The sequence below is a fragment of the Callithrix jacchus genome, chromosome 6 (assembly GCF_049354715.1).
Source record: "Callithrix jacchus isolate 240 chromosome 6, calJac240_pri, whole genome shotgun sequence".
Classification (NCBI taxonomy): Eukaryota; Metazoa; Chordata; class Mammalia; order Primates; family Cebidae; genus Callithrix; species Callithrix jacchus.
The window spans coordinates 122,259,469-122,285,659 of NC_133507.1; the positions used below are offsets into that span (position 1 = coordinate 122,259,469).

Genomic DNA, 26,191 nt, shown 5'->3' on the forward strand with positions numbered 1-26,191 from the left:
CTTGACCTCGTGATCCACCTATAATCCCTCCCAAAGTGCTGGGATTATAGGCGTGAGCCACTGCGCCCGGCCGTAAGCATTCTTTTAAATATTCTGGATATTAGTTTCTTATTAGATACAATCTACGAATATATTCTCCCATTCTGTGGATTGTCTTCTGACTTTCTGGATAATATCCTTTACAGTACAAGTTTTAATTTTGATGAAGTTCAATTGATCTCTGTTTTTTATGTTACTGCTTATGCTTTTGGTGTCATATCTAAGAAACCATTGTCTAAATCAATTGCCCATGAGGTGTTACACCTATGTTTTCTAAAGTTTTATGATTTTAGCTCTTTGACCCATTTTGTGTTATTTTTATGTATGCAGTGTGAGATAAGGGTCCAACCTCATTCTTTTGCACATAAATGTCTACTTGTCTCAGCATTACTTATTGAAAATACTATTTTTTTCCCTATAGAATAGTTTTATACTTATTACAAATCAACTAACTATAAGGGTTTATTTCTGGACTCTATTCTGTTGCTCTATCCTATGCTAGTACCACATTGTCTTGATTATTGTAACTTTGTAGTAAGTTTTGAAATCCAGAAATGTAGTCCTCCAACTTTGCTCCTTTTTTTGTAGAGATGGGGTCTTGCTATGTTACATAGGCTGGTCTCAAACTCCTGGCCTCATGCAGTCCTCCATCTCTGCCTCCCAAAGTGCTGAGGGGTGAGCCACTGCACCTGACCTGTTCTTTTTGTTTGTTTGTTTTTTGAGACGGAGTCTCACTTGGTCTCCCAGGCTGGAGTGTAGTGGCGTGATCTCAGTTCACTGAAACCTCTGCTTCCCAGATTCAACCGATTCTCTTGCCTGTAGCTGGGACTACAGGCGTGTGCTACTGAACCTGGCTAATTTTCTGTACTTTTAGTAGAGACAGGGTTTCACCATGTTAGCCAGGATGGTCTTGATCTCCTGACCTCGTGATCCACCCACCTTGGCTTCCCAAAGTGTTCGGATTATAGGCATGAGCCACCATACCTGGCTAGCCTGTTCTTTTTCAAAATTGTTTGGGCTGTATTGGTTTTACATTTCCTAAATTTTCATATAACTTTTAGGATTTGCTTGCCAAATTATGTTAAAAGGGCCTCTGGAATTTTGATAGTGATTACACTGAATGCGAGGAGTTTGGCAGGACTAGTTTCCCAAGACATAAGTCACAGACCCTGCTGATAAGATAGGATGTGGTAGAAAGGCAAACCCAAACCAGCCAAAACCAAGATGGTGACAGAAGAGACCTCTGGGTACCCTGGCTGCTCATTCTATGCTAACTGTAATCCATTACCACACTAAAAGAAACTCGTACCAGCACCATGATAGTTTACAAATGCCATAGCAACTTTCAGAAGTTGCCCTGTATGGTCGAAAAGGTCCAGATCTCTCCACCTCTTCTCTGGAAAACTTATGGATGATCCACCTCTTATTTAGCATAATATAGTCAAGAAGCAATCATAAATATAGCCAGTCAGCAGATCATCAGGGCTACTCTCCTTATGGGGTAGCCATTCTTTTATTCCTTTACTTTCTTAATAAACTTGCTTTCACTTTATTCAGTCAGCATGCTCTTGAAATCTTTTCTGAATCCACTTGGCCTCCTGGGCTGAGCCTCAATCTTGGGATACTTTTGCCTGTAACAAACATATAAAGATAAGTTTGGCCGGGCATGGTTGCTCATGCCTGTAATCCCAGCACTTTGGGAGGTGAGGAGGATGGATCACTTGAGCCAAGGACTTTGAGACCACTTTGGGCAACAGAGCAAAACCCTGTCTATACGAAAATTTAAAAAATTAGCTGGGTATTAGCATGCACCTGTAATCCCAGCTACTTGGAAGGCTGAGGTGGGAGGATTGATTTAGCCTGGGAGATGGAGGTTTCAGAGAACTGAGCTGGCGCCACTGTACTCCAGGCTGGGCAACAGAGTGAGATCCTGTCTCAAAATAAAATAAATTTGAGGTGTATTGCCATCTTAACTGAATTTGTTACTGGTGGAAGGTATCCAAGCTACTGGTGGCGAATCTGCAGCGACCTCAATTCTCGCCTCTTCAGAAGAAAGAATTCGCCTGAAGGGCAGAAGGCAGAAGGAAAGACCCAGGCAAGTTTCAGAGCAGGAGCGAAAGTTTATTAAGCCTTAGGCTGGGCATGGTGGCTCTCGCTGGTAATTCCAGTGCTTTGGGAGGCCGAGGCTTGTGGATTACTTGAGATCAGGAGTTCGACTAGCCTGGCCAACATGGTGAAACCCTGTCTCTACTAAAAATACAAAAATTATCTGGGCATGGTGTGTGCCTGTAGTCCCAGCTACTTGGGAGGCTGAGGTAGACGAATCACTTGAACCTGGAAGGCAGAGGTTGCCTGAGAAAGAATGTATATTAAGCTTTAGAGCAGTAAGGAAAGTATAACTTGGAAGAGGGCCAGGTGGGTGAGCTGAGAAACCAAGTGCAGGGCTTGCCCCCTTGACTTGGGTTTTTTTTATAAGCTGGCACATTTCTGGGATCTTTCGTTACTTCTTCCGACTCCTGAGACCTTTTTGGGAAGCTGATGATCAGTTTCAGTTGTTTTCTATTAGGAGCCTACCTGTCCCTGGCATCACCTGTGTGACCAATTATTACTTTAGAGAAACATTTAACAACAACCTGACCATCACCTGATGATTCCCAACACTCTTGGTGCGTGTGGGGGGAGCCCTCTCCTGCCTTGCTCAGACCTGACTAGCTACTCGCTGTAACAAGCTCCTTTGTATAAGTTGATATGGTGACATTTCTTGTCACTGGCTTCATTGTGAATTTTTATAGATGTGGCTAAGTCATATGTTTCCCTTTTGAAAAATTATTTAGTTTTTTTGTCCTAGAAACAACAAACTCACCTCAAAGTGAAGGACCTTGCTGCTTTTATTTTTTGCAGCATTAAAACTATTTTACTCAGGCCAGTGCTGTGGCTCATGCCTGTAATCCCAGCACTTTGGGAAGTTGAGGTAGGAGGATTGCTTGAACCCAGGAGCTCAAGATCAGGCTGGGCAAAGAAATGAGACCCAGTCTCTACAAAAACATTAAAAAAATTTTGCTGGGCACGGCGGGACATGCCTTTAGTTCCAGCTACTCTGGAGGCTGAGGTGGGAGGGTCACTTGAGCCCTGGAGTGAACTAGCCCTGGAGTGAATCTTGCCACTGCACTCCAGCCTGGGCGATACAGCAAAACCCTGTCTCAAGAAAAACCCAAATATATATATATATATACGTATATATACGTATATATATATATATGTAGTGGTTTTTATATGCTACATTTTAAATTTATTGATATATAGCATATTTTAAAGTTATATATTTTAAATATATATAATATACAATATATGTTATATATAATTTTAATAATATATAATATATATATTTTAAGTTCAAATATATATTATTGATATAAATATATATAATAAGCATTACTCATTTTTTCTTTCTTTCTTTTTTTTTTTTTGAGATGAACTTTCACTCTTGTTGCCCTGGCTGGAATGCAATGGTGTGATCGTGGCTCACTGCAACCTCCACCTCCAAGGTTCAGGAGATTCTCCTGCCTCAGCCTCCTGAGTAGCTGGGATTACAGGCACCCATCACCACACCTGGTTACTTTTTTTTGTATTTTTTGTAGAGACAGGGTTTCACCATGTTGGCCAGGCTGGTCTCAAACTCCTAGCCTTAGGTGATCTGCCTGCATTGGCCTCCCAAAATGCTGGGATTACAGGCATGAGCCTCCACCCCTCTCCCACATTACTCAATTTAATCACATCCACCTAGTTCCCTTGCCAACCAATTGCTATTGCTAATTTAACTTTTAGGAACTACTGCCATCTTGCGGAACTTTGAGGTTTTGCCACCCCAGAATTTCCTAGCGGCTCTGTTCTATTATGTAGCATAGTGAACACAAAATGAGTCACTTTTTTTTTTTTTTTTTAAGATGGGATCTTGCTATGTTGCCCAGGCTGGTCTCCAACTCCTAGGCTCAAGTGATCTTCCCACCTCAGACTCCTCAGTAGCTAGGACTATAGGAGCACACTACCACACTGCCCGGGTCTGGTTGCATTTTACTTGTCTAGCTATCATCTCCTTCCTGTTGGCTATTTGGAAATCTCTGATGGGATCTTTGACAGAAAAAGTCTACTCCTTCAGACCTTAGTTTCACTGTACGCCCATATGCCACATAAGACAGTTCTGGGAAGGTCTGGAATGTGTGGATAAAGGTGATGGCAGTGGCTGCTCCCATCATGCTGGCTGCAACAGGGAGGCACTGCTTGGGCTACACACCCCATGGAGCTGGTGGATGCTCCCCACCTTCTGAGTTGAAGTGGGAGTTCCTCGGGTACTGTTGCAGCTGCCCAAACCCAGCCACCCAGACTGCAGCTGTAGATCTCAGCCTCCCTGTGCTCTTGGATGAGGGCCAGGAGCAGACAGGATCTGCCTTCCTGGGTGTGGCTGCAGCCACCCTTCTAGGTGCAGGACGCGGACCTCTCTGCAGCCTGCACCCTGAGGGTCCCAGGAAGGACCTACTACGACCTCATCCCTGCATGCTTGGGGGTGTTTGCTCCTACTGCCTGGCCTCTCTCCATTCCTGGCAACTGCTCTGATCTTGGAGCAGCATGGAGGCCAAATCCTAGGGCCTTGAATGGCAGCGGGAGGCAGACAGAGTCCTGGGAGGAAGGGGGCAGGTCCCCAGTAAGTCCCTACCTTCAGGCCAGGGAAGGCCTGAAGGCTGGGGGTGGGGCTTCCAGTCCTGCAAACTGGAGTGGGGACTTGTGGTGCTTCCTCCAGGTGCCTATGGATCGATCAGCAGCCACTTCCTCCCCTCTGAGGTCCATAAAAGCCCTGGGCTTAGCCAGAGCAGGGCAGAGGATGGCCAGAGGACTAAGAGGGCTGAGAAGTGATGAGATGACCAGCTGCAGAGAGGAGTACTCTCTGGAGAAAATGGGATGGCCAGCTGCAGAGAGGAGCTACCTTTTCCACTGAGAGCTGCAGAGACAACCTGCTGGCAGAGAGGAGCCACCCTCTCCAGGGCCTCCTCTCTACTGAGAACTAAGCAGTGAACAGACAACCTGCCTACAGAATGGAGCTACCTACTGAGGGCCTCCTCTGAGCTGTTCTAACACTAAATAAAGCTCTTTTCCGTCTTGTTCACCCTTCACTTGTCTGTGTACCTCATTCTTCCTGGATGGAGGCCAGAACTCAGGCAAAGATGCTGCAGCCATAGAGGTTTTTCATGGCCAGAAAATTGACAACCCAAAGATTTTGTACCAAAGGTATGGCGCAAAGTGGGGGTAAAGGAGTCCTGGAGGTTGGGGGTGTCAAATCTAGAGGACCTGCTACTTCAAGACCTTCTGAAGGACCCTCATTGGTTGGGGTGGAGGTTTCAGCACTCCGAGCTCTTCTCTAGCCAATATGTTCCTTCCTCCTTCCCCATTGCTTATGGCAATCCTTTAGTACAGGAGTCATTGTTCTTAAAGTCTATCTGAATAGAAGGTGGGGAACTTGGACCAGAGACTGGATGTAAAGAAAAGCCAAACACTGCTACCACTACACGCTCCTAAGGTGGAACTAAAGCAGTCGCTGACATCCACCTCTACAAAAGGCCATGAGGGTTTTGATTGGCTCTTCATGTGGACTCAGTAGACTGCAACCAATCAGGAAAGAGATTGTAAGATGTGTTTGTTCTACCACGATCAACATGCCCTCAGTAATTGATTGTGTAGAAGCAAGTAGAAAATGCTGAATACAAACATTTTCCCTGCGTACCATCTCCCTTCTGTAACCTGATTCAAATATTTCCCTGGACCACTAGGATAGAAGTTTCGGTTTTACTTCCTGGGCCTGTATTCTGCTTTTACCTTCCAGGCCTAGATCAAATACCACTCCCTCTAAGGAATGCCTGACTGGATTGTCCCTTGTAGCACCGAGGTGAAGCCTCCCTGCGGCATCGCCACCCCCTGCCCACACTTAACAGATGCTACATGATGTCATACTGACATTCGGGCAACGGTAGCCCGGGGATCAAGAGCAAGGGGTTTGGAGTCAGAGAGACTCGTGTTTGAGCCCTGAATACCTGTTTGTAGCTTTGAGATGGTGGCAAGATTCCTTGCTTCTCTGAATCTGGGTTTCCTCATCTATTGAATGTGGATAATAATGCCAGCTGAGGCTGGGAGTTGTTATGAGTTCATCAGGGAAGGAGGAGTTGAGAAATGGTAGTACCAGTCATCATAGTTATTATGGAAAGCAGGCACTATGTTTTACTCACCTTGCTTTCCAATTGTGCCCAATTCAGAGCTTTGAATTGCCTGCTAAATATTTAATATTATTGAGTCAAAGTTGAAAGAGTTAACATATTTTATGAACAGGGTGAGAGAGTGATAGTTTCATTACATTGCCTCCCTAAATGGCCCAAGAAATGAATTTTTTTTTTTTTGAGACAGTCTCACTCACTCTGCCCCCAGGCTAGAGTGCAATGGCACAATCTTGGCCCACTGCAACCTCTGTCTCCCCAGTTCAAGCGATTCTCCTGCCTCAGCCTCCCGAGCAGCTGAAATTACAGGAGTCCGCCACCGTCTAATTTTTGTATTTCACCATGTTGGCCAGGCTGGTCTCGAACTCTTGACCTCAAGTGATCTGCCCGCCTCGGCCTCCCAAAGTGCTGAGATTACAGGTGTGCACCACACCCCCGCCAGAAATGAAATATTTATAATAAAACAACTAAATAGAAGACCAAGACTTATGGCTCGTCTTTCTTTTTAAATTATTTTCCAGAAAATAATATTTATAGTTTAATTCAAAGTAACTGCAAGCTGGAAACCACAGGGGGAGCCCCAGGCTGGGCCAAATAATGACTAGCCTGGGCCCAACAGAACAGGCAGAGAAGGTGGTCCTTACATGCTTTATGGTCAGTTGGGGCCCCCTCCTCACTCTGCTGCAGCATTCTAGGGGCAGGGCCCCACCCTGCCTGAGACTGGGGTAGTGAGTAACCCAGCCTGCTGCACCCGGGCCCCCCTTTCCCAAGAAGAGTTTTTTTTTTTTTTTGAGACAGAGTCTTTCTCTGTTGCCTAGGCTGGAGCGCAATGGCATGATTTTGGCTCACTGCAGCCTCTGCCTCCTAGGTTCAAGTGATTCTCCAGCCTCAGCCTCCTGAGTATCTGGGATTACAGGCATGTGCCACCATGCCTGGCAAATTTTATGTTTTTGGTAGAAATGGGGTTTCACCATGGTGGCCAGGCTGGTCTCAAACTCCTAACCTCAAGCCATCAGCCCACCTCAACCTCCCAAAGTGCTGGGATTACAGGTGTGAGCCACTGTGCCTGACCAGAACTTGTCTTTCATGGAAGTTCTCCGAATGATGCCTAGGACATGGAAAGGACTTTTTAATACATTTGCTAATCAAAGCATCATAATCTTGCTTTTTCCCCCAGAGATAAAACATCTTTCTAAGACTCTGTACGTCTTTCCAGAGTTCTGCACATTTGAGGTAGCTTAATTATAGTGTAGTGACTTTGAGCCAAACTTGCTGGTTTAAATCTTGGCCCTCCCAGTAGCTCACTGTGTGACCTTGGGAAAATTACTTAACCTTTCTGTGTTGTAGTTTTCACATGTTAGAGCAGGAGTCATAGTAATAGTATTTTATCTTGGGGTGTTGTTGGGATGGTGAAATGAGTAAAAATTTGTAAATACCCTATGGCACATGGTAGTTACAATAGAAGTGTGCAGTATTAGGCCAGGCACGATGGCTGACACCTGTAATCCCAGCACTTTGGGAGGCCGAGGCAGGTAGATCACAAGGTCAAGAGATTGAGACCATCCTGGCCAACATGGTGAAACCCTGACTCTACTAAAAAATACAAAAATTAGCTGGGTGTGATGGCACGCACCTGTAGTCTCAGCTGCTCAGGAGGCTGAGGCAGGAGAATCACTTGAACCCAGAGGCAGAGGTTGCAGTGAGTTGAGATCACACCCCAGTCTGGTGATAGAGCAAGACTCCATCTCAAAAAAAGAAAAAAAGAAAAAAAAGCAAGTGTTCAGTATTGTTTTATTAGAAATAATGTCTTCAAAGTCTCTTTTTTTCTGGTTTGAATGTGCTGTGAGAACATGCACTGTCAGTTTTGTCTACCATTAATTGGTTGAGTCTCTTGCAGATACCTCCAAATGGGCTTGTAATTCACCATCCCCACTTTTCTTTTTTTTCCCCTTTTCTTTTTATTTCTTAATTTCTCCCACAAAGACTGAAAGTGAATCCCCACTTTTCTTTTATCATTTAAAAATTTTATTTATTGGCTGAGTGTGGTGGCTCATGGCTGTAATCCCAGCACTTTGGGAGGCTGTAGTGGGTGGATCACGAGGTCAGGAGTTCGAGATCAGCCTGGCCAGCATGGTGAAACCCTATCTCTACTAAAATACAAAAAAATTAGCCTGGCATAGTGGCGTGTGCCTGTAATCCCAGCTACCTGGGAGGGTAAGGCAGGAGAATTGCTTGAACCCAGGAGGCAGAGGTTGCAGTGAGTGTAGATTGCACGATTGCACTCCAGCCCGGGTGACAGAGCAAGACTCAGTCTCAAAAAAAAAAAAAAATTATTTGTTTATTTGCATGTGGACTAAGGAAAGGGTTAACTTGACTTTATTTGAAAAGTTAAGTGTTTGGGGAAGGAGATGATTAGAAAAATAGATGCTTCCCATTTTTTTCTTTTCTTTTTTTTTTGTTTTGTTTTTATTCTTTTCCCACCAACTATAGATAGATTCCCTTTTTGACTTAACAAGAAAATGGAGATCCTAAGGAAAGCCTGGAGGACTTCATGGCTTCCGTGGGTTCATTTCTAGGAAGATTTCGCTTTACATGGGGAAACCCCAAGCTCTACAGTGAGAAAGTTGTAAATTAGCCTTTAGGAGACGCTGTTTGTCAGTTATCTTAAGCCTGGAAAAGGGGAGGGAAAAAGCCAAATAAGCAGTGACGACATTGGCAGGAAATCAGTATCAGGCTACCCAGCCCAGTAGGATCCAGTTTTCACTTCAACAGCCAGCAAGTCTTGAAGTCTCTTCCCGCGAAATTGGGAGCTTCCTTGGACCTTGGAGCACATAGAGGATTCTACTTTCTTTAAAATTTTGTTTTCAGGCAATTTCCCTGAGAATCGTTTACCTCCAGAGGATTGGTGGAGCCTGATCTGAAGGTATGTAATTAAATACCACAGAGTCTCATGCTTGGATCTTTTCCTTTGCTTCATGGCTTCATGTTGTAGAAACTTGCAAAAACTTGTCAGCAATGGTATTATTTCTGCTTAGATTTCTTTGCCATGCCTGGGAAAACAAAAGTTCAAAAATCCAGAAGCCTCCAACATAGCCTTTTACCGGCAGAAATATGTTAGTTCCCGGAGACAAAGTGTGGCAGACTCATTAAAACTAGAAATTGGAATTGTCAAGAAACCACAAGGCAAATGTAAGATGTGGTAGAATAGAAACAGGTCCAGGAAACCACTCATTTGACCTCAGGGCTAGCAGCAGGGAAGATCCCCTGGATCATCACATTTAAAATGACATTTTTTGTTTCTTTTTTTTGAGACAGAGTTTTGCTCTACCTCCCGGGTTCAAGTGATTCTCCTGCCTCAGCCTCCCAAGTAGCTGGGATTACAGGCATGCACTGCCATGCACCGCTAATTTTTGTATTTTTAGTAGCGACGAGGTTTCACTATGTTGATCAGGCTGGTCTTGAACTCCTGACCTCAGGTGATCTGCCCACCTCGGCCTCCCAAAGTGCTGGGATTACAGGCGTGAGCCACCATTTTTTGTTTCTTTTAACACTGAAATTAATGTGTATGTTCATGTATAAATAAAATTTGAGAAATTCAGTTGAAAGCCCAGGAGAAAATTTGTATTATCTCTAGTTATGCCATCTCGATATAACTACTCCTTATTATGGAGGTTTTGATTTTTGCTATGTGTTTCTTCCTTCTTTCCTTCATTTATTTATTTAATTGAGACGGAGTCTCGTTCTTTCACCAGGCTGGAGTACAGTGGCACAATCTTGGCTCACTGCAACTTCCGTCTCCCAGATTCAAGCAATCCTCTCACCTCAGCTTCCTAAATAGCTGGGACCACAGGCACCACCACACCTGGCTAATTTTTGTATTTTTTAAGAGACAGGGTTTCACCATGTTTCCCAGGCTTGTCCTAAACTCCTGGCCTCAAGTGATCCACCTGCCTTGGCCTCATGAAGTGCTCCTCTGATTATAATGAAATTTAGTACAGAGAATACAGTAGTTTATAAACTAGTCAGATGGAAACATTGACTCATGTAATTTTCAACTTCCTACATTGATTTGAGCAACTCTTGTCTAAAACCATTCTTTCCTTCTGAGGTCTAGCAGTTTTTTTGTTTGTTTGTTTGTTTGTTTGTTTTTTGAGACAGGGTCTCCCTTTGTCACCCAGGGTGGAGTGCAGTGGCATGATCATGGCTCACTGGACCCTCCACCCCCAGGGCTCAAATGATCCTTCTGCCTCAGCCTCCTGAGTAGTTGGGACCACAGGTGTGCACCACCATGCCTGGCTAATTTTTGTATTTATTGTAGAGACAGGGTTTTACCATGTTGCCCAGTCTGATCCCGAACTCCTGGCTGGGGTTATAGGTGTGAGCCACTGCACACTGCCTGTTCCTTCCTTTAGAAAGTAGTTTCCTGTTTCTAAAAATAGCGAAGTTCTGCATAATGACTATATACCTCAAGTGCTTATAGAATAAATAATATTACAATGAAAATGTTATCACTGCATTGCTCCTCTGATTATAATGAAGTTTAGTATAGAGGATACTGTAGTTTATAAACTTGTCAGATGGAAACATTTATTTACGTAATTTTTTTTTTTTTTTTTTTTTTTAGTAAAAACAAATGTATTAGATAAGTAAACAAAAGAATGGCTACTCCATAGACAGAGCAGCCGACCCATGAAATTTTTTTTTTTATTTTTTATTTTTTATTGGATTTTAGGTTTTGGGGTACATGAGCAGAGCATGCAAGAAAGTTGCATAGGAATACACATGGCAGTGTGCTTTTCTTTCCTTCTCCCCTTCACCCACATTTGGCATTTCTCCCCAGGCTATCCGTCCCCACCTCCCCCTCCCACTGGCCCTCCCCTTTTCCCCCCAATAGACCCCAGTGTTTAGTACTCCCCTTTCTGTGTCCATGTGTTCTCATTTTTCATCACCCGCCTATGAGTGAGAATATGCGGTGTTTCATTTTCTGTTCTTGTGTCAGTTTGCTGAGGATGACGTTCTCCAGATTCATCCATGTCCCTACAAACGACACGAACTCATCATTTCTGATTGCTGCATAATATTCCATGGTGTGTATGTGCCACATTTTTCCAATCCAGTCTATTATCAATGGGCATTTTGGTTGATTCCAGGTCTTTGCTATTGTAAACAGTGCTGCAATGAACATTCGTGTACATGTGTCCTTATAGTAGAACAATTTATAGCCTTTTGGATATATACCCAGTAATGGGATTACTGGATCAAATGGAATTTCTATTTCTAAGGCCTTGAGGAATCGCCACACTGTCTTCCACAATGGTTGAACTAATTTACACTCCCACCAACAGTGTAAAAGTGTTCCTTTTTCTCCACATCCTCTCCAGCATCTGTTGTCTCCAGATTTTTTAATGATCGCCATTCTAACTGGCGTGAGATGGTATCTCAATGTGGTTTTGATTTGCATCTCTCTGATGACCAGTGACGATGAGCATTTTTTCATATGATTGTTGGCCTCATATATGTCTTCTTTCGTAAAGTGTCTGTTCATATCCTTTGCCCACTTTTGAATGGGCTTGTTTGTTTTTTTCCTGTAAATCCGTTTGAGTTCTTTGTAAATTCTGGATATCAGCCCTTTGTCAGATGGGTAAACTGCAAAAATTTTTTCCCATTCTGTTGGTTGCCGATCCACTCTAGTGACTGTTTCTTTTGCCGTGCAGAAGCTGTGGAGTTTCATTAGGTCCCATTTGTCTATTTTGGCTTTTGTTGCCAATGCTTTTGGTGTTTTGTTCATGAAGTCCTTGCCTACTCCTATGTCCTGGATAGTTTTGCCTAGATTTCCTTCTAGGGTTTTTATGGTGCCAGGTCTTATGTTTAAGTCTTTAATCCATCTGGAGTTAATTTTAGTGTAAGGTGTCAGGAAGGGGTCCAGTTTCTGCTTTCTGCACATGGCTAGCCAGTTTTCCCAACACCATTTGTTAAACAGGGAATCCTTTCCCCGTTGCTTGTTTTTGTCAGGTTTATCAAAGACTGTATAGTTGTAGATATGTTGTGTTGCCTCCGGTGCCTCTGTTTTGTTCCATTGGTCTATATCTCTGTTTTGGTACCAGTACCATGCTGTTTTGATTACTGTAGCCTTGTAGTATAGTTTGAAATCCGGTAGTGTGATGCCCCCCGCTGTGTTCTTTTTGCTTAGAATTGACTTGGCTATGCGGGCTCTCTTTTGACCCATGAAATTTTTAACTTCCTGCACTGATTTGAAAAACTCTTGTCTAAAACCACCCATTCCTTCTGAGGTCTAGGATTTTTTTTTTTTTTTTTTTTTTGGATAAGGTCTCACTGTCATCCAGGGTGGAGTGCAGTGGCACAATCATGGCTCATTGCAACTTCTGCCCACCAGGCTCACATGATCCTTCCACCTTGGTCTCCTGAGTTGGGACCACAGGCATGTACCACCATGCCCTGCTAATTTTTTGTATTCTTAGCGGAGACCAGGTCTTGCCATGTTGCTCAGGCTTGAAGTCTAGATTCTGCCTTCCTTTTCTGTAAGATAGAGGCCTGTCCGCTTACAGGTAGCAGTCTGAAGTGAAGATGTAACTCACATCCCTCATGGTACCTCGCTGTCTTTGTGTTGATAGATAATTCAAAAGGATAAACCTGCCTCCCCTAGGTTGCTTGGTTTCTAAAACTTTTCTTTTTTTCTGAGACAGAGTTTCACTCCTGTCATTCAGGCTGGAGTGCAATGGCATGATCTCGGCTCATTGCAACCTCTGTCTCCCGGGTTCAAGCGATTCTCCTGCCTCAGCCTCCTGAGTAGCTGGGATTACAGGCGCCAGCCACTACACCCGGTGAATATTGTATTTTTAGTAGAGATGGGATTTCTCCATGTTGGTCAGGCTGGTCTCAAACTCCTGACCTCAGGTGATCCGCCTGCCTCAGTCTCCCAAAGTACTGGGATTACAGGCTGAAGCCACTGCGCCCAGTCTCTGTTTCTAAAACTTAAAGCATAGATCCAAGTGCTGTTTCTGCCACTTGGTGGAGATGAACGTAATGGCTCTAATCAGGCTACCAGGCTTGAAAGAAATAGTACTGTGTCCCTCCATCTTAACTTTCTCCCTCTGGGCACATTTTGATTTGGGAGAAATCAAAGTGAATTAAGTTTCAATATAAACTTCCTCCAAGCTTCCTAAAAAGTAACTTGCAAGTGTTGGGGCAAAGTTTTCTGGGTTGTTGGTTTTTGAAGTAGCCTCAAAGTAATTTTTATTTTTCAGCACCTCTCGGAAAGTCTAATGCCCACAACAGAGGAGGCTGTGATGAGGGGAGGGCCTGGGAAGTCAGGGTGCCATATGTCCTCACTGTCTAACAGAGTGGTGCCCTGCCTCACCTCTCTGTCTCTTTCAGCCTGGACATGAGTTCTCAAGGTCCACATTCAGATAAAAACTGTAAAGGGAGCTTTCGTGAGAAACTTCTGATTATTGGTTCGAACCTGGGAGTCGAAGATGTGGAGCACCTCAAGTTTCTCTGCAGAGACTTGGTCACCCACAAGAAGCTGGAGAAGTCCAGCTCAGCCTCAGATGTTTTCGAACATCTCTTGGCAGAGGATCTGCTGAGTGAGAGCAGCCCCTTCTTCCTGGCTGAACTCCTCTATATCATAGGGCAGAAGAAACTGCTGCAGTACCTCAACTACACCAAAGAGAAAGTGGAGCATTTGCTGCCCACCCAAAGAAGGGTCTCTCTGTTCAGGTGAGGACGCGTCTGTGATGAAGATGGGAGGATCTCCCATCTAGTGTTCATTCTGGCCATTGGGCTTTGAAAGGAAGCTGCAGTTAAGATCTTTTGGTGGCCAGGTAAGGTGGCTCACACTTGTATTCCCAGCACTTTGGGAGGCTGAGGTGGGCGGATCACGAGGTCAATAGATCAAGACCATCCTGGCCAACATGGTGAAATCCTGTCTCTACTAAAAATACAAAACTTAGCTAGGTGTGGTGGCATGTGCCTGTAGTCCCAGCTACTTGGGAGGCTGAGGCAGGAGAATCACTTGATCCTCCAGGAGGCGAGGTTGCAGTGAGCCAAGATTGCACCACTGCACTCCAGCCTGGCAACAGTGTGAGACTCTGTCTCAAAAATAAATCTTTTGGTTATCTATCTTTTTGGATGATAAACCAGGAGGCTCTAAATCTTTTTCTCAGCCTCTGATGCTAATGAGATGAGAGGTGGGAGGTCAGCAAAGCTTCAAGCCCAAGCTCTGGGCCTGGAGGTGGCTTCCCTTTGTTTTGCTTCTCACTAGCAGTGAAGTCCACCTCAGTGTGGCCAAGCCTGCATTTTCCCTGGTTACCAGCCGCCACACGTGTAGATCTTCTCCCTCCTGGGATCCTCTGCTCTGTCTACCTCTTTCCCGGGGCCTTGAGAAGAGAGTAAGGCATATTTGGAGTGAAATAAGCAAGATAAAAAAAAAAGAGATGTGTTTCTGGGGTAGGGAGGGATGTCATTTATGCCATGTCTAGTTATAGATATTTATATATTTTTAGGTGGAAATCCAGAGACGTAAAAATAGGCATTTTGCCCAAAGAGGTAAAATTAAGGCATTGGCCTTATCATGGATGACAGCGTTTTATTTTTATTATGAGACAGAGTCTCGCTCTGTCACCCAGGATGAAGTGAAATGGCATGATCTCAGCTCACTGCAAACTTTGCTTCCCGGGTTCAAGCGATTCTCCTGCCTCAGTCTCCTGAGTAGCTGGGACTATAGGCACCCACCACCACACCCGGCTAATTTTTATATTTTTAGTAGAAAAGGGGTTTCCAACATGTTGGGCAGGCTGGTCTGGAACTCCTGGCCTCAAGTGATCTAGGCACCTCAGCCTCCCAAAGTGCTGGGATTACAGGCGTAAGCCACTGTGCCTGGCCAATGACAGTGTTTAAAATTGTTCACTGACATAGTGTCCAGATCAGAGAACCTCACGAAGAAGAGCCTTGGAGGGTGTTTTATGGTCTAGGCGATTAGAATACATTAAGCCTTAGCAGTGGAGCTGGCTCCCAGAACCTGAGCTGCCCTTGAGTCAGTGAAAGGAATGATGAATTCCAGAAATCCGTATTTCCATTCTGCTCACTAGACATCTGAAGGACCATCTCTGACACATAGGGTTGTTAGTATGTGGATGAAATACTCACTTTTTCTGGTTGTGGATTATATAATTATCTCGAAGCTGGGATAGTTTTCTTCCTTTTTCGATATACAACCAACTGTACCTCGGCTGGCTTGGGGTCCTCTCTACCAAGTGTGTGTAAAGCAAGTCTGAATTTCTAGTTGGAATAAGGAGATGGGAGGGTGTGTCAGAATTGTGTTTTATGCCTTTTTAAAAATATGCCTTCTGAGTGTGGTGAAAACAGCACTAGACTTGGAAGCAGAAGGCCTGCCTCTACTACTTACTGTGTTATCTTCATTTAAACAAGTCACTTAGAAACTGAAAGTTTTCATTTTTTGAACCTCTAAATGGGATTAATAATTGTCTACACACTGAGTTGATCATTCAAATGACAGAAACATCTATGAAAGCACTTGATTGATTATGGTGTCCTCTGCAAGTGTAAGGCTTTATTTGTCATTTGATTGTGTGTCTTAGAAACCTGCTCTATGAACTGTCAGAAGGCATTGACGAAGAGAAATTAAAGGATATGATCTTCCTTCTTGGAGACTCTCTTCCCAAAACCGAAATGGTGAGTGGGTCATATAGAATGGGGTCTGTGTGAGCCCTGTCTCAATCAATGATGAGGAAGATGCTGGAAAGGGTTTTAGGGATTTTTATTTTTTGTGGGAGACAATATACAACGGTTAGGAACACTGACTTTGGTGTTAGGTGAGCCTAGATTCTGGTCCTGATTTTGCTTCTAAACCCATGTTGTGAGGCCAATGACTGAACTTTTCTGAGTCTCTGTTTTCTTAGATGTAAAATTGTGGGCAATCATATGACTTCCTTCTAGGTCTGTTAAGAGAATTAGCTGAAACAGCGTGCATGAAGCATTAGCATGAGGCCTATATTTGGCATAGCATACGGTAAATTCTCACTTCCGTTGGCATCCGTTGCGGGTTTCTTTTTGCTTGTTTTGAGGTGGAGTCTTGCTCTGTTGCCCAGGCTGGAGTGCAGAGGCACAATCTCAGCTCACTATAACCTCCGTCTCCTGGGTTCAAGCTATTCTCCTGCCTCAGCCTCCCCAGTAGTTGGGATTACAGGCATGCACCACCATGCCCAGCTAATTTTTGTATTTTTAGTAGAGATGAGATTTCACCAAGTTGGCCAGGCTGGTCTCGAACTCCTGACCTTATGATCAGCCCACCTCAGCATCCCAAAGTACTGCGATTACAGGTGTGAACCACTGTCCCGGCCCATCCACTGTGTTTTATGATGTAAAAAGGTTTTTGCACATGAGGAAATGCAGAAGTGGTAAACAATGGCAGAGTGGAAATTATTTCTTCATCCATTTACTTTAGATCAGGTTTTGAAGGGAGCCTGAGTGTCTCTTTTAGTGGATTCTGCAATTTCTCTCATGTAGAATTTCTGTGAAAATCAAATGAGACAAATGTTCGAGGATGTGCTTTGTAAAGGGTTGCACAGGTGCTTTGAGTCAATTGTAATGTTTTTAATATTAATATAACTGCTATCTGCTAATATTGCCATATCGGTCACATTTAAGGGCAGAGAAGTAGCTCTTCTAGGCCTCAAAACTTTATATATGTTTTTTCTTATGACTTTAATAACAACTTGTGACGAGCAAGTTAGTTAATTTGGGAAGGGGGCAATTTTCAAATTTTATCCTACAGCATTAACTTATTATTCAACTACTATTTTTGTTATATTTTAGGTTGACTAATGTTTTAAAATTCAAAAGAATACATATAACATGTATGGAAGTTATGAAATGTAATACAAAAATAAGCTGGGCTTAGTAATGTGTATCTGTAGTCCCAGCTACTCTGGAGGCTGAGGTGGGAGACTTGCTTGAGCCAGGGAGGTTGAGGCTGCAGTGAGCCGTGATTGCACTACTGCACTCCAGCCTGGGTGATAGAGCAAGACCCTGTCTCCAAAAAAAAGGAAACATAATAATAAAGTGAAGAGCCATAAACCCACCATCAAACGTCTTTTTGTAAAAATTTTTTTAATTTTAATTTTTTTTTTTTGAGACAAGAGTCTCACTCTGTTTCCCAGGCTGGAATGCAGTAGCACGATCTCGACTCACTGCAACCTCCACCTCCCAGGTTCAAGGGATGCTCCAGCCTCAGCCTCCCAAGTAGCTGGGACTACAGACACATGGCACCATGGCTGGCTAATTTTTGTATTTTTAGTAGAGATGGGGTTTCACCATGTTGGCCAAGCTGGTCTCGAACTCCTGACCTCAAGTGATCTGCCCACGTGGGCCTCCCAAAGTGCTGGGATTATAGGCGTGAGCCACCACGCCCGGCCACCTTTCAACTTCTGAATGAAAACATCAAAAGCCTACATGTATAGTGTTCCCAGATCAACTGATATTATTGACAAATTGCTTGAAATAAAGTCACCTTGGAATGGGAAGCTGTTTTACATGTAGTAGATACAATGGGAACTATTTAATAATTTATTAAATATGTTTCCTGGTGTCAGGCCTGTAGGTCTGGGAAAGTGAATAGTGTCTGAGGTAAAACCTTTGAGTCATTTTTTCCTCTTTTTTAGAGCCCTCAGGGATTTCAGCCTTTTGTGTGCTTCTGATTGGTCACCACTGCTCTACCTCTTGGGGTTCCTTTCTCCAAAGAAGGGCTGTGGGGGTGCTTGGGGGTGGGAACTGAGTCTTACCCATTAGTAAACTCCAGGACCTTTCAGAATCTATTACGAAATGGTGCTTACGTGATCTGAATGAACGCATGAATGAAAGGGATGATGTGATCTTTCTCCTCCTTTATTTCTCAGAAAGCTGCCTGAACCCTTTCTATTTGTGGGATTTTATAATGAGTAATTAGGGGGACTGGCAGGATGAACTAAAACACACAGTGGGGTTTATAACATTCTCATAGTTGTGGTCCCTTGTTAGAATCTACTAATTTCCTACTTAGATGGTCCCTGGAAGTTCTGTGCTTTTTCATTGGCATGCCTCTGTTTATCTTTTTATTGTTAAAAATTAAAAAAAAAAAACAAAAACAGGCTGGGCACAGTGGCTCACACCTGTAATCCCAGCACTTTGGAAGACTGAGGTGAGAGGATTGCTTAAGGCCAGGAGTTTGAGACCAGCCTGGGCAACATAGTGAGACCTTGTTTATACAAAAAAAAAAAAATTAGGCCTGGTGTGGTGGTGCACGTCTATAGTCCCAGCTACTCTAGAGGCTGAGGTGGGAGGATCACTTGAATCCAGGAGGTTGAGGCTTCATTGAGCTATGGTCACACCACTATACTCCAGCCTGCACGAAAGACTGAAACCTTGTCTCTAAAAAACCCCCCAAAACCCAACCAACAAAACATGGGCACAGAAAATGACACAAAACTAATACACAGCTTAATGTATTATTATAAGGCTAATATCCTTGAAACCCTCACCCAGATCAAGAAGTTCAATTTTGTGTTTTAGCAAAATGCAGAATGACATTGTATAATGTGTCATCTGAATTTTCTCTGTGTTCTTATATGCTGGGTGTTTTCAAAACAAATTAATAGACAGTAATTTAAAAAGTGAAGAAAAAGAGAAAAATAAAAAGGAAAAAAGAAACAGAATTTTGTTAGCTACTTTAGAAAGCTCTCTATTTACCCAATCCCAGTCATGGCCCCTTCTTGGCCCCTAGAACTGATTGCTGTCCTGGCTTTTAAGGAACTGCCTTATTATGATGTGTTTCTTTATGATTTTATCACTTAACTGGGCTTCCCTAGACCTCAAATTTACTTTTGTTCAGTCCTTCCTTCCCTTCCTTCCTTCCTTCCTTCCTCCCTTCCTTCCTCCCGTCCTTCCTTTCTTCCTCCCGTCCTTCCTTTCTTCCTCCCATCCTTCCTTTCTTCCTCCTGTTCTTCCTTCCTTCCTTCCTCCCTTCCTTCCTTCCTTCCTTCCTCCCTCCCTTCCTTCCTTCCTCCCTCCCTTCCTTCCTCCCGTCCTTTCTTTCTTCCTCCCGTCCTTCCTTTCTTCCTCCCGTTCTTCCTTCCTTCCTCCCTCCCTCCCTTCCTTCCTTCCTTCCTTCCTTCCTTCCTTCCTTCCTCCCGTCCTTCCTTTCTTCCTCCTGTCCTTCCTTTCTTCCTTCCTTCCTCTCTCTCTCTCTCTCTCTCTCTCTCTCTCTCTCTCTCTCTCTCTCTCTCTCTTTTTCTTGAGATGGTCTGCAATGGTGTGATCTTGGGTCACTGCAACTTCCGCCTCCTGGGTTCAAGTGATTCTCCTGCCTCAGCCTCCCAATTAGTTGGGATTACAGGTTCCCACCTCCACATCTGGCTAATTTTTGTATTTTTAGTAGAGACAGGGTTTCACCATGTTGGCTAAGCTGGTCTCAAACTCGACCTCAGGTGATCTGTCCACGTCGGCCTCCCAAAGTGCTGGGATTACAGGCGTGAGCCATGTGCCTGGCCTTGTCCAGTTTTTCTTTCAAGTGTCTTTTAATCTGTAGGTTAGATTTCCTCCCTGCCCCCAAATCTCTTTCTTTTTCTTAAAATGTATTCATTGAAGAACCTCTTGACGGTTGGCCTGTAGAGTTTCTCCCAGGCTGGGTTTTGCTGACTGCACACTTGTGGTACAGTTCGGCATGTTTCTCTGTCCTCTGCATTTCCTGCAGACTGGCAGCTGAATCCAGAGGTTTCATCAGATTCAGGTCAGATTTGTTTGGCAGGATTAGAGGTAGTCTTGTTTTTTCATCCGGAGGTACCTGATTTTCTCTCTCTCTTCGATATTAGCAACTGTTTTATATGTTGAATTTTTAGGGGTTGCAAAAATGGAGATATTAGAATTCTTTTTTTTTTTTTTTTTTTTGAGACAGAGTCTTGCTCTTGTCACCCAGAGTGGAGTGCAATGGCACGATCTTGGCTCACCACAACCTCTGCCTCCTGGGTTCAAGTGATTCTTTTCCCTCAGCCTCCCAAGTAGCTGGAATTACAGGTGTGTGTCACCATGCCCGGCTAACCTTTTGTATTTTTAGTAGAGATGGGGTTTCACCTTGTTGGCCAGGCTGGTCTCAAACTCCTGACCTCAGGTGTTTGAGGCCCTCCTAAAGTGCTGGGATTTTAGGCATGAGCCACTGCACCCAGCCAGATATTAGAATTCTATCATTTCGTTTTCCCCTCATCTACTATTTGGTTACCCAGTGATATAGCTTATATGTAAATCCTTGATTCTTTTTGTTATCCAGTTTCCTTTTTTTTCTTTTTAATGAGACGGAGTCTCACTCAGTCACCCAGGCTGGAGTGCAGTGGTGTGATCTTGGTTCACTGCAACCTCTGCCTCCTGGGTTCAGGTGATTTTCCTTCCTCAGTTTCCTGAATATCTAGGATTACAAGCATGTACCACCATGCCTGGCTAATTTTTGTATTTTTAGTAGAAATGGGGTTTCATTATGTTGGCCAGGCTGGACTCAAACTTTTGTCCTCAGCCTCCCAAAATGCTGGGAATACAGGCGTGAACCACTGTGCCCCATCTAGTTATCCAGTTTTTAAGTTAATTGGTTTCTTTTCATTCTCTGCGGGTGACCCACTACAAAATATATATAAATTTAAACTCATGGATTAAACATATGAGGTGTTTCAATCTATTGCAATTATTATCCTTACTGAAGTTCAAATTGAGGCTAGGCATGGTGGCTCATGCCTGTAATCCCAGCACTTTGGGAGGCTGAGACAGACAGGTCCCTTGAGCCTCAGGAGTTTAAGACTAGACTGGGCAACATGACAAAACCCAGTCTCTACAAAAAAAATACAAAAATTAGCTGGACGTGATGGTGTGCACCTGTAGTCCCAGCTTCTCAGGAGGCTGATGTGAAAGGATCACTGGAGCCCAGGGAAGAAGTCAAGGCTGCAGTGAGCAATGGTTGTGCTATTGCACTCCAGCCTGGGTAACAGAGTGAGACCCTGTCTCCAAAAGAAAAAGAAAGAAAGAAAGAAAGAAAGAAAGAAAGAAAAAAAGTTCAGTTGTCCCATTTTTTTTCCCCAGGGGATGCATCTTCAGTTTGGTTCCTGTCATTCTGACATGACCTTAGTAGTCTCTGATGGCTTCTTTACTATTTGGCAAAAATATTTCAGGTTCATCTTGCATATTTTCTGCCCAGTCCTAGAATCTCTCATTTCTCCCAAAAGCCCTGGTTTCTTTTAATGAGAGATGTCATTTCAAGACCACAAACTAGATGCTGGCATGCTCCTTGCTTTTGGGTTTTTGTATATATACACATACACTACATATATACACATACACATATACATATATATACACACGCAAACACACATACACATACACATATACATATATATGTACACATGCACACACACACACACACACACACGACCTAAAGGTTAATAATTCTTGGAGAATTTTTAAAAACAGGATTTTGTTTTAGGGAATACTTTTATGTAAAGCATCGTAAGGATATTCTGCTTCTGCCATTAAATTTCAGTGCCCACGTTTGCGGTGGTGCAAAGCAATTTCCTGCTAAAATGGCAGCATTATACCTTAAATGCAGAATTTCTCAAAGTCAGAGGAGATTCCTGCAGTTTGACAAGCTCTCCAGGTGGATTTGATAAGATTATTTCCCAAGTCAGGTCATCCACTCACAAATGTTCCAGTGTCTAGGTTTATAAACAAAATGAGACCACTTTTTATTGTTATACCCCATCCTATGTTAAGAACTCTGAATAATATGAGGTAGGGGGTGAGGGATGAGAGAAAGGTCATTTGTTAAAGCAGTTGTCTCTTGTATGCTGAACACTGAGTGTTAGTTTTCAAATAAGAAAAGCCGGAAAATGTTTTTTTTTTCTCTTTTGTTTGCACAGGTTCTAGAACTTTACTTGAAGGGATCTGTGGCTACAGAATTATTATTGTTATTAGACAGAGTTCACTCTTACTGTCCAGTTTGGAGTGCAATGGCGCCATCTCGGCTCACTGCAATCTCCACCTCCTGGGTTCAAGTGATTCTCCTGCCTTAACCTCCCAAGTAGCTGGGATTACAGGTGCCTGCCACCACACCGAGCTAATTTTTGTATTTTTAGTAGAGATGGGGGTTTCACCATGTTGGCCAGGCCGGTCTGGAACTACTGATCTCAGGTGATCCACTCGCCTTGACCTCCCAAAGTGCTGGGGTTGCAGGTGTGAGCCACTCCGCCCAGCCAGAAACTCATGTCTTGAAACATCCTACCAGGAGGAATACAAGGAGCTAAGATGTGATTCCAGAAGTAATTATGGAGATTCATTATACTTTCTAAAAGTTTATTAGATGCTTAGTACATCACACACACACATTTAAATGGGACCTGGACATTAGTTTAAGAATACCACTCTGGCAAATACTAGCAGCAAAGGTCTGAAAGCTCTTGTTCTGTTTCTTTGCTAAAGAGTTAGTAGGTTCAGGTGTGGTTTCCTTTAGACTCAGTATTCTATGCTGATTGCTATGCTGAGAACGGATTTCCTGACAGTTGTTAGATCTCTCAGGATGTGTGTAGGCCAGCTATGCTGGTTATGTTTCTGTGAAAGCTCTCAAAGAGAAATCCCAGAATCCCTTACAAAGGCAAGGTTATTTGTATTCTCCCCGAGAGACCACATGAATTTAGAACCTTTCTGTTTTGGCTGAGGGGTGTTCAGGCCCTCTTCCAACGGCGGGTAAGTAATCTATTACTTACTATTAAAAATACAAAAATTTTTATTTTTGTATTTCTCTGCTAAAAATACAAAAATTAGCTGGGTGTGATGGCACGTGCCTACAATCCCAGCTACTCAGGAGGCTGAGGCAGAGGAATCGCTTGAACTCTGGAGGTAGAGGTTGCAGTGAGCCGAGATTTCACTATTGCACTCCAGCCTGGGCAACAGACTGAGATTCTGTCTCAAATAAAAGAAAATAATAAAATAAAAAAAAATGCTCATCAAATTGTGATTTTTTTTTTTTTTTTTTTGAGACAGAGTCTTGCTCTGTTACCAGGCTGGAGTGCAGTGATGCAATCTCTGCTCACTGCAACCTCTGCAATTCTCCTTCCTCAGCCTCCCAAGTAGCTCAAACTACAGGCACCCGCCACCATGCCTGGCTAATTTCTGTATTTTTAGTAAAGATGGGGTTTACACCATGTTGGCCAGGCTGGTCTCAAATTTCTGATCTCGTGATTCGCTCACCTTGGCCTCCCAAAGTGCTGGGATTACAGGTGTGAGCCACTGCACCCGGCCCAAATTGTGATTTTTTTTTTTTTTTTAGAGAATTCCTTTTCTTTTAAAACACCAAATTTAAAATTCTTTCAGAACATTTCCCCCTCATTTCTTTGGTGTTCCTCTTTTGCTGGTTCCCTAATCAGTATCACTTAAAGCAGTGAGTTAGAGTTCAGTGGTTAATGAGATAGACTGTGGCATCAGATTGTATCAGTTCTGCCATTTATTAGCTTTGTGACTTTGAGCAAGTTACTGGAACCTCTTTGTGCCTCAATTATTTCATCTTTAACATGAGGATTATAATAGTATCTACTCATTCAGTTGTTGTAATGTTAATATACAGCAAGCATGGCTCCTGTTGTATAATTCTATATATTTGGTACCTGGTATTAATATAGATTGTATACATATTTGCTTGGTAATGCCTCTTCCTCTACACTCCTGAGCAATGTGAGGGCAGATGCTGTCGTATCTTATTTATCAGTGCAAAACCTAGTGCCTCGTGGCCATGCAGGTAACATTTGAGTGAGTGGATAATCAGTAGGGAAGGAAGTGTAATTCTATTGATTCTCTTGTAGACCTCTCTAGGGTTACTGGCATTTCTAGAGAAACAACATAAAATAGATGAAGATAATCTGACAGTCCTGGAGGACCTCTGCGAAAAGGTTGTACCTAACCTTTTGAGAAACATAGAGAAATATAAAAGAGAGAAAGGTAAGTAGCTTGTGCTTGCTAACTTGCACAAGACCATGGACATTCTTAACCCAGTTGGCCTTGCATGATTTTTTTTGTTTGGGGTTTTTTTTTTTTTTGAGACAGAGTCTCACTTACTCTTCCACCCAGGCTGGAGTGCAGTGGTGCGATGTCGGCTCACTGAAACCTCCGCCTCCCAGGTTCAAGTGATTCTTCTGCCTCAGCCTCCTGAGTAGCTGGGATTACAGGCACCTGGCACCACACCTGGCTAATTTTTGTATTTTTAGTAGAGACAGGGTTTCACCACGTTGGCCAGGCTTGTCTCCAACTGCTGACATCAAGTGATCCACCCGCCTCAGCCTTTCAAAGTGCTGGGATTACAGGTGTGAGCCACTGCACCACGCCCGTGTGTGATGTTTACTCATCATTCTGGTAATATTCTACTAGAAAAGCCAGAAATCTTCCTTTTGTTCATATTGAATTCATTAGTTGAGGTCATATTTTGTACCAGGCACTGTTTTAGAAGTTGAGGATGGCCGGGCGTGGTGGCTCATGCCTGTAATCCCAGCACTTTGGGAGGTCAAGGCGGGCAGATTGCCTGAGCTCAGGAGTTCGAAACCAGCCTGGGCAACACAGTGAAACCCAATTTTTACTAAAAAAAATACAAAAAAATAGCAGAGCATGGCGGTGTGTGCCTGTAATCCCAGTTACTTGGGAGGCTGAGGCAAGAGAATTGCTTGAACCCAGGAGGCAGAGGTTGCAGTGAGCCGAAATTACACCACTGCACTCCAGCCTGGGCAACAGACTTAGACTCAGTCTCAAAAAAAAAAAAAGAAGTTGGGGATATAGCAAAGTACAGAGCAAAGCTCCTGCCCTCTTGGAACTTACATTTCAGTGCAGGGAAATAGTTTTAGACAAACATCTTTTTCTGATTCTAATATGGGAGTGAGAGTGTATGAAATTGTTTTAAATGAAATGACATAAAAAAGAAGGCAGGATAGCCTGGGGTGAGAGTGGAGTCTATAGTGAGGTTGCCAGGACTCCGCTTATTCGTGGTGCAGTGGTACTTTTTTGGCTTTTCTGTTTCACTTTTCCCATGTGTAAAGTGGGCATAATAATAGTACCCACATCATAGGTTTTTGTGAGGATTGAATGAGATAATTTCTGTAAAATGCTTGTCTGGCATGGAATAAGCATTCAATACATGTGACTATTGTTACTGAGAGATAAGTAATGAAGACTTCACATTCTCAGAAACGACTATCAAAGAAGAACTTTATTATTATTATTATTTTTTATTTTTTAGACAGAGTCTCACTCTGTCACCCAGGCTGGGTTGTAGTGGGGCAATCTCAGCTCACTGCAACCTCCACCTCCCGGGTTCAAGCAATGCTCCTGCCTCAGGCTCCTAAGTAGCTGGGATTACAGGCAGGCACCACCATGCCCGGCTAATTTTTGCATTTTTAGTAGAGATGGGGTTTCACCATGTTAGCCAGGCTGGTCTTTAACTCCTGACCTCGTGATCTGCCCATCTTGGCCTCCCAAAGTGCTGGGATTACAGGCGTGAGCCAACTCACCCAGATTTTTTTTTTTTTTTAAGTCTGTCTGATAAAGGTAGTTCTGCTGTGATATTTTATATAGGACAGAAGTCAAACCTGGCTGCCTCACCATGTGTCAATATGCTAAATATCTATGTTTTTCCGAGTCCACTTCTCCACTGTTAAACAAGAGCTATACATTAAAAACTCCTGAGTATATTCATGAAACTTTTATGCCACACCCTTAATTTAGTTCAGTGAGTGACTCTAGTGTGCAAATTTCTTTGGTTAAAAATGAAACTAGCTAAGAGGAAACGACACAGAATGAGTTGAGGTGCAAAA

The 26,191-nt window shown here is 43.4% G+C and overlaps 1 protein-coding gene across 2 annotated transcripts in view; it reads left to right on the top strand.

The window, feature by feature from the left end:
* The first annotated feature begins 9,041 nt into the window (after window positions 1–9,041).
* CASP10 (caspase 10) overlaps window positions 9,042–26,191 on the top strand; it is a 42,476-nt gene continuing 25,326 nt past the window's right edge. For both annotated transcript variants that reach the window (XR_001912325.4, XM_002749624.6), the window contains exons 1-4: window positions 9,042–9,219; window positions 13,692–14,033; window positions 15,914–16,007; window positions 24,197–24,332. Coding sequence is in view for 1 of the 2 variants with exons in the window: in XM_002749624.6 (XP_002749670.1) it covers window positions 13,699–14,033; window positions 15,914–16,007; window positions 24,197–24,332 (565 nt within the window). In the remaining variant the exon portion in view is untranslated. The remainder of the gene's footprint in view (window positions 9,220–13,691; window positions 14,034–15,913; window positions 16,008–24,196; window positions 24,333–26,191) is intronic.